The 8,978-nt window shown below is 35.4% G+C and overlaps 1 protein-coding gene across 1 annotated transcript in view; it reads right to left on the reverse strand.

Annotated features, from left to right (window-relative positions):
- Nucleotides 1-7,439, reverse strand: part of HAP6 (ribophorin II (RPN2) family protein) — a 30,822-nt gene extending 23,383 nt beyond the window's left edge. The window contains exons 1-9 of the mRNA XM_088976720.1: nucleotides 7,123-7,439; nucleotides 6,562-6,754; nucleotides 6,353-6,442; nucleotides 6,033-6,095; nucleotides 5,845-5,920; nucleotides 5,675-5,739; nucleotides 5,112-5,166; nucleotides 4,141-4,256; nucleotides 3,929-4,044 (exon numbers count right to left, since the gene is read on the reverse strand). Coding sequence (XP_088832846.1) covers nucleotides 3,929-4,044; nucleotides 4,141-4,256; nucleotides 5,112-5,166; nucleotides 5,675-5,739; nucleotides 5,845-5,920; nucleotides 6,033-6,095; nucleotides 6,353-6,442; nucleotides 6,562-6,754; nucleotides 7,123-7,262 — 914 coding nt within the window. The 5' untranslated portion in view covers nucleotides 7,263-7,439. The remainder of the gene's footprint in view (nucleotides 1-3,928; nucleotides 4,045-4,140; nucleotides 4,257-5,111; nucleotides 5,167-5,674; nucleotides 5,740-5,844; nucleotides 5,921-6,032; nucleotides 6,096-6,352; nucleotides 6,443-6,561; nucleotides 6,755-7,122) is intronic.
- Nucleotides 7,440-8,978: the final 1,539 nt, after the last annotated feature.

Here is an 8,978-nt window from a genome sequence, read left to right on the forward strand (position 1 = left end):
CTGTGCAAACTCTATTTCCTTCATCCTTTTTTAGGTGGCATTTGACAAGAGGAAGGGCCATGTAGAGGTGCATAAGGGCTGTTGTTTGTTGGACATTGTGGGAAGAAAGGAATTCAAGGATTTTCTCAAATAAGGAGAGGAGTATTGTGATGAACTTACAATTTATATATAATTTTTGAGGACTTTAGCATGGATTTTTATGCCGGTTTTATTAATTTTTGCCTTAATTTAGCTTAATGCTAAGAATAAGTTCAGGGATAATCAATCCAAGAAAATGAAGGAAAAAGGCAAGAAAAGAAGGTTCAAAAAGACCAATTTCAGTCCAGCCCGGTCGTGGAAGCAAGAGAGAGCACTTCGGCCCAAAAAGAGCAAGTGAATTCCTTGAGAAAACCCAAGAAAATAAAGCCTAGCTATGAGGAGAATTCGGCCCAGCAAGGAAGGCCCATTTTTAGCCCAAATAACAGCCTAGAGTGTAGCCCACATGAGCTCAAAAGCAAGCTAAGTTGTAGCCCAAATAGCAGCCCAAAGGGAGCTAGGGGCGGCAACTCCTAGATGTTTCTTGAAGAGGAGGGAGCACTCTAGAAGGTTCATGAGGGGTGTAATACACCCCATTCTAGAGGCTTCAAGAAGGGGCAAGATCCCCCTTGAAAAACTATATAAGGAGGCCTCTAGGAGGGGAGAAGGTGTTCAATTGCTTGAGAGGAAGGCTCTCCCACTCTTAGAGGTTCGGCCACCTTGAGAGAAGAGAAGAGAAGAAGGCTAGGCGCAAGGAAGAAGAAGAAGAAGGGCTGAAGGAAGTTCAAGACAAGCAAGCTAGAAGAAGAAGGTGAGTTCGAATTGAGAGTTTGTGATTCAAAGATCTTCTGTAATAAATCATTTGTAGTTTCATTTTCTTTTGATTTGAATTCAGTTTCTTAGTTATATGTTCTTTCTTCTTTCTCCTTGTTTCCATTCTTCCTTGATGTATTTCAGCTTGTAAAACTTCAGTTCAGCAATCTAATTCTTTTTTATTCATTCAAATGGTCATGCATTGTACTTGAAGTTTCTTGAATAAGGGTGTGATTGTAGAGTAATTCGGCCAACTAACCTTCAAAACTCAGATCTGAATTCTCAGATCTGAGATTGCAAGATCTGAATTGCTTGAAAGAGAATTCAGATCTGCAATTTTCAGATTGGGCGAATTAATCTACAGCTTGGAATTCCTAGAGTGCTTGAGAGAGACTCTAGGAATTCAGATCTACTATTCAAGAACTGAATTGAGTGCAAGGTTAGAGATAACTTGCACAATTCAGTTGGTGATCAATTCAGATTTGAATTGATGCCTTAGAAGTGTTTGAAGAAATGCATGCATGGGGATTAGATTCTTGCTAGAGATAGAAGAACCGTCACTCATGCATAGGATGAACATGTGCTTGAGAGAGGCTGTTCATGACCTTGGGGTTTCACCAAACCAAGGCTCAATCATGATTTATTCGAATGATCCAAATTGATAGATTGCTGAATTCTGAGATTGACATTTACTGCTTACTCTTCTAACCTGATTTGAAGGCAATTGGGCCAATGATTTAGATAGATTTTAATTTAGGATTTCTTAGCTTTCATTAGAGTTTTGATTTATTTGTTGATCAGATAAGAAATGTTCAATTTAGTATTGGTAATTGTTTCCTAAATCCTCGTGGGAACGATACTTCACTCTCTACTTTATTACTTGAACGGCTAGTGCACTTGCTAGTGTCACAATGAGCCACACATCATATTGAAACTGTAATAGAGGTATTCACTTAAGGGCAGCACAGTAGTTAAAGACTTCAGATCTTTTTACTGACTTTACTCTGGATGACTTGATGAGAAAATGGAAGGAGATTGCTAATGCTGCTCAGAATAGAACAGGGACTAGTCCTTCTTGGACCCCTCCCCCTAATGGTTTTGTAAAACTGAACTTTGATGGCAGCAGTAGAGGGAACCCAAGACAATCTGGTATTGGGGGAGTCTTCAAGGATGAGAAAGGGGTTACTTCAACTATGTTTTCAGGCCCTATAGGGGTAGGTGATTCTCTCAGGGCTGAGATTTTTGCAATTCTGGAGGGAATACGAAAGGCAAAGGAGTTGAATATAAGGAAACTTGTGGTTGAAGGTGATTCGCAGGTGGTAGTAGGATGGCTACAAGAGGATAAGGCGAGGTTGTGGAACTTCAGCAATGAAAAGAAAAACTACAAGTGGCTAACAACGGATATGGAAGTGAAGTACAGCTGGGCGAAGAGATCTGCTAACTCTCTTGCAGATGGGTTAGCTAAGCAAGGGGTGGCTTGGGATTCTTTATTTTGGGCAAAGTTGTAATTTCTTTTTATTGCTTTTATGGGGGCTCCTGCCCAACCTGGGGAGTTAAGAAAGTTTATCTCCCCCTCCTTGTATTTAATTCTGTTTATTATTAATGGAAAGTTACTGTTATTGATCAAAAACAAAAAAAAAAAAAAAGTTCAAGAGCTCTTTTTCGGCTTTGAGGGACATGAAGTGGAAGGGGACTCCCTAGTAGCAATTGGCTGGATGAGACTACCACCTGATAGCCTACGGTAACTGCAGCAGTACATAAGAGAAGATGAGGTTGCCTGCCACCAGGATGAACAGCTTATTCTTCTAAGATGAATATCTCACTTACATTGATCAGGATCTTATGTCCAGGGTGAATATCTCATTCACATGGATCAGGAGATCAGCTAATTAAGTGGCAGACAGTTTAGACAGATATGGAACTAATAAAGAGTTCTTTATCGGTCCTATTTTCCATAGGGGCTAATCACAATGTATTTGTATTGAAGTTTGATACTTTGGGATCTTTTGGCATGTCTTGAAGTCTGAAATGCTCTCCACGACCCTAGCCAAGACCAACCTTTTCCTAGGGATTGTTCTTTTGGTCTTTTGGCACGTTTTGAAGTCTGAAATGCTCTCCACAACCCTAGCCAGGACCAATCAGATATCAGATCTGATTACGTTCTTATTTTTTAACCATAAAATGCTCTCCAGGTATTTTATTCATGCTTCATTATTGGTATCACATTCTTACTATATTAATATTTTATAAATAAAGTAATAAAATAATAACAATAATATAAATTATTAATAAAATATCTATAGAAAATTCAAAAATAATATTAAAATAATAATAAAACAACAAAATATATTAAAATATTACTATTTATTTTTTGGTAATCAAATAAAATATTAATATTTATTATTATACTATTTTATTGTTGTTATCATTTTATTTTTACTGTTTTGAATATTTTAACTATTATTTTATTATTACATTTTACTAATTATGTTATTATTACATTTTTTCCTCAAAAAAACTAATAATTTTATTTATTAATATTTACTATTATAATTTATTATTGCCTTTTGATTATTTTATTAATATTATTAATTTATAATTATATTTACTATTCTATTACAAGTTTATTGTTATTTTATTATTATTCTATTAATATTTCATTACTCAAAATACTCTTACTAATATTTTATGAACATTTTATTATTTCTCTATTATTTAATTATATTTTATTATTAATAATGTTAATTATCATAACATAAAAATTCATTCTCAGATTCAAATGTGGGGCAAAAATGGTAAATTAACCATTTTCAGAATTCAGCACTCAGATTTTAGAACAACATCCTCTGCATTCAGATAACAAAACAGAAAAACACAAATTTTCGAAATACTTTCTTTCAGAGTTTTTCTGCTTTTCAGACTTGGACTTCAGACCAACAGAATGGCACCTTAGGATGATTTTGTTTGCTCAACTGGACCAAGAACCTAGAATCCAGCAAAACAAGTCTAAATTCCAGGAGTCAGTTTGAATAGTTAAAACATCCAATTAGTCTTGGGTTAAAAACATTGATTTTAACAGTTTCAGAGGAATGCTACTTGCCTATTGTTCTCCAAGCAAGCTAAAGAATCTAGCTGGTCAAATAAGTCCCTGGCTGTGCCAGGAATCCCAATGCCAAGGAAGAATTTTCCTAAACCAACAATTTTATCTCCTGGAAGCTGCAAAGATCAAAGACAGATCTTCAAGGTCTATAAGAGTCAGGAAAACAGTGGTTACATGAAATAATATAGACATCAAGTAATACTCAGACTCACATTTAGCTTCCCAGACACAATATCTGCAAATGTTGTTATTCCACGCACTACGGATGAAGTAGTTGACAGAGGGCCCTGGTTCTCAAGTTTCTCATCAAAATAGAATGCCCCATCACCTACAGATAGCCAAAGGATTCTACTAAATATATGCTGTGTACAAATACATAAAAAGGAAAAGCTCCGATACTTAAGGGTCAAGATACTGCAGGCTACCAAATTAATGCAACATATGAAGCACATCAATTTTAGTTGCAGATAATTATGCTAGAGATGATTCATTTATCAAAAAAAAAATGCTAGAGGTGGTGTGAAGAAAAATGATATGTACTAGGGATTCAGTGAAAGCATTGGGCTATCTAAACCACATTATTGAAGGTGACGCCCATGTTGTGATAGATCAGATGGGGGAGAAAAACATTGGGCTTTGGAGAATATCAATTAAGAAAGGCATGAGCTCCAGGTGCTAGATTTGACCCCTCATTCATAAGGGTACCAAGGCGGACCAACTCATTTGTAGATAGCCTAGCTGACGGCCATGTGGAGAGAATGAACAATATTTGGGCCCTAATATGTGAATTGTACTTCCATTTGATGTGTAGGGGAGCCCCAAATTTGGTCTTGGACTTCCCTTGGTAATTTTGTAAGTCTACACATTGGAGCCCTTTAATGACTTTCTTCATCCCTCAATTTTTCTAATTTCTTTTTCTTTTCTTTGGTAGAGTTAATGGGTTTTGTATATTTCTTTTCTTGTAACTTATCAATAAAAAATAAGTCACAGAAAGAAAAAATAAAAAACCTAAAAGAATATTTCATAGTTATCAACAATTACCCCTTCTTCAAAAGTTAGACTGTATACTCAGTTCAGAGGGCCCAAGTGCTTGGATTTATGGATATGCATCAAGCAGTCATATGCAAAATGTTCAAGATATCGTGAAAATATAATTAAAATGAGGGGAGAAGAAGATACATACCATAACTCTCTATATTATCAAAAATCTTGGCAATATCATTCTTCACTTTACCTATCTGTCAATTAAATGACATGTCAGTTACAGAAAATGGGAGCCAGCATAACCTTAAGGGGATGGAAGAGATGAAATTATATGCTTAGCATCATATTCACCCAAAAGACCAAAGGAAACTAAAATATTTCCCAAGTATTGAAGTTCCCAAGTCAACAAGTTGAATTAATGTGTTATATGGATATTACCTTCCCCGTCTAAGGTAAATAATCAATCTCTTTCCTCAACCCTTCACCCCTCAGTAAATGTTCTAACCTCTATTTCTGCACCTATGCCTGTTACCAGCATCTCACATTCTAATATAATCTTATAATGCCACAATGTCCACCACGACACTGATGGCATCAACCCCTCCTGAATCTACCTCTACCTAAAAGTCGGTGTAACTGACTTTCTAAAACTTGATACCAATGCACATGAATGGTAATTTATTATCCTTAAATGAGTCAGCCACCAGATGTTGAACTTGAAAAGATTTTGACAGTCAGAAGTAGCATAAAAGGTCACCTTACCATAGATTGATCAAACTCAGAGGATGCCAACGAAACAACTCCAGCAATTGTTTCAAGTGCTAACCCTGTTATAAACATAATATGCACAAAAGCTTACTTAGCCTTCTCCTAACATTTTAAATTAGAATGTCACAATGTTCGCAAAAATCCTCAAGGAATAAGATCATTACCAGCAGCATAAGTGCTAGGTTCAGCACCGTTAGAACTAGAACTATAGCGCCACCTTCCGTCGCTCTGGCTGAGAGCCTATCAACAATATATCAACATTAATTTTATTTGTTGGTACCATTAATTCTACTGTTGTAAATGGAAGGAGAGGAAGTTAGATGGTTAATAAGAGAAAATTGCTTATAATGACCTTAATGGAATGAAAAATCCCATCTGCATCAGCCAGATGAACATTGCTTTTAGAATCCTCACCCTGCATGGCAATTTACAGAAGAAAGTAAAATTTATCCAAAAGTCCCATGGCCTTATGCTAAAGATTGTTAACATGTTAGTAACAAAAAGGATATTAATGTGCATCTGATCATAGAATCGAAGTTTTCCTAAGAACCTGAAAATGAAAACTTGGCCATAGAAGAATACAGCTAATAAATAGAATGATGCATGACCACATTCATGTTTGAAGGGCAAAAGCAAGGCACGTGAATTACATTACTCCAGAGTTAAAAATACCTTGATAAGTACCAAGCTCCGAATTGAATGGTAGAAATCAAGCAAAGAACTTGCATCCTTAACAACAACTTGAAGCTTTGAAGCAATGTCCTTCAAAACAGGAGAAAAGAATTCATTTCAAAAAAAAAAAAAAAAATCCTCATTAACATATCAACCAAAAAACAAGTATTAATATCCAACACGTTGAGACAAAGAGTTCAGAAGGATACCTCAAAAACTTCAGCATTGACATCACATTTCAATATGCTATTAACCCTTAGAGCGTAAAACAAATCTTTTGTACTCGAAGATGAAGATCTAAGCTTTTCATCAATGAGGGCACACGTGGATTTACTTAGATCAACATTCTCTTCTATGCCAAGAATCTGAAATGTTCTTAGCGCTTGATACGTTTCTTCTAAGCTGAAAATCCAATTAAATCAAATCAGTCACATAGTAAATCTTGTCGCTAATATTCGTTAACTTAAGCTCCAGAAAATGACATGAGGTGAATGAGTTGTTATGATGCGACAATTGTACTCAAATTTAGTAGAAAATACTAAGAAATTCTTATACATCAATAAATTCAAGGACAATTTGATATTCCCAAGGAAAAGATAAGCAAACGCGTAGAAAACTTGACGATAGAGAGAGAGAGAGAGAGATCAAAATGCCGCTTAATTCCCTCCGAAGTTTGAATAATAGAGAGAAGTAAAATGAATATGTGTTATACATACAAGCGAGAGCATTGAAATATGAGAATTAGGGTTTAGTTAGGGCTTAAAAGAGACCTTCCATAAGATCCATCGACTGGTGAAAACAGCTCTAGTGCGGCAGATCGGTGGCTATCGGTGATCGGCCGAAAAGTCGTAGCTTCAGATATAGACAATGGAAGAAGAAGAAGGACCAGAAATGCAAGATTTCTGGCCATTCCTGCAAAATCAAAGACAATGTAGAACGAGATTTGAATGATCACCGCCTCGGATGACCGCGGAGATGTGTTCTCTACTCTCTAGTCTCTACCGTTGCTTGGCAATCGAGGAGCGGAGACTTCAGAGTTTAGACTTGAGTCTTCATCGTCAAATTACAAAAATGGCCCATCCAGCAAAAATATGCAAAAGTACAAAAATCTCCATAGCTCCCTTCAATGTCGGGTATATTCCGCGGGCCGCGGTTGAGAATATGGGCGAAAATGCTTGACCCAACATGCTAGCACATAGTAATGGAAACGGGGCGGGTTCGGGGCGGAACATCTATTTCACATATTCCCCACTTTTTAGAATTGAATTATAATACTTTAAGGGTAATTCAAAAATAAAATTATGGAATCTAGGATTTTAAAAATTCAAGGAAAGTTTAGAGATATTTTAAATATCAATATTAAACCTAGAGATATTTTACTAATTTACCTTCGGGTTCGGGGCGAGTTTAGGGAATATATACAAAACTTGTTCCCGCCTCGTACCCGGTTCGAGGAAAATTATTTTCCCCATCTCAGCCTCGTCCTTGTTTAGGGTCGGGTAAAACCCTTCCCGTTCGGGGCGGGGCGGGGCCCCAATTTTACGGGGGAAATTGCCATCCCCACTAGCACAATTCCTAGTCAGTTCAAATAAGGGTGTCAATGGTATTTGAAAGTGCGATTTCGAATTCAAGATTCAAATTTGAATACCTTATTTACACTATTTAAATTATTGAATTGAATTCGGAATTGAAGTGGTTTAATATATATATATATATATATATATATATATATTAAAAACATGATGATATATGACAATGATATAAAAGAAAGTAATGATGATATTTTATAAGAACATTTTTAATATTATTAGATTATATAATAAAGCAATGAAAAATATATTAGAAGTAATTATTATTTTTCTTTTACTTTTTTCATAAAAAAAAAAGCTTCTTTTTCAACTCAGAGCTTAGTGAGTTGTCACTTCTCTCCCTACCCCTATTTTCGAAATCTTCATCTTCTTCTCTTGTAGTTCCAACCAAGTTCCAGCTAAGTTCCATATCTTATATCTCAACCATGAAGATAGAAATATGTTGATGATCTGGTATGCAAGCTTTGGGTTTTTTTTTCTTTATTTTACAATGCAAATCTACATTTCATTTGGATTTTTTTGGTAGGCGAAAGGAGATAAGTGCAACTATGAGCCCATGACTTTAAAATCATCAGATTTTCGGTTTAGAGCAAAGGTTTCCCAAAAACGATACATGGTCAGAAGAAGAGGCTAGAGGGTTTTACGAACTATGATGTTTAAAGATTTGGTATTTGTATAATAGATTCAAAAATCCACGGGATTGTTTTTTGGGGTTTGCTTTAGTTTTTTAACATGTTGCCTTTTTTACAGGTAATTTTTTTAACAGATCTTTGCATAGAGCAATAACGTTTTCGATTACTCACTCTACTTCGTAATTTTTGTTTTTCATTTTTTTTTTCGAGTTTAGAATGCATTCTATCGATTGAATTCAAATAAAACTGAATATTCAATTTTTTAATTGAATTCAAATTCAAATTTTATTTTTAAATATCCGTCAAACTTCAAATTGAATTCGAATCATCATACCTCTAAAGTCTAATCAAAATCGAATTTGAATATTGGATTATCCACTTCGAATTTGATCCGTTTAGACCCCT

The sequence above is a fragment of the Nelumbo lutea genome, chromosome 3, assembly GCF_056320005.1.
Source record: "Nelumbo lutea isolate HS-2025 chromosome 3, American lotus-T2T, whole genome shotgun sequence".
NCBI lineage: Eukaryota > Viridiplantae > Streptophyta > Magnoliopsida > Proteales > Nelumbonaceae > Nelumbo > Nelumbo lutea.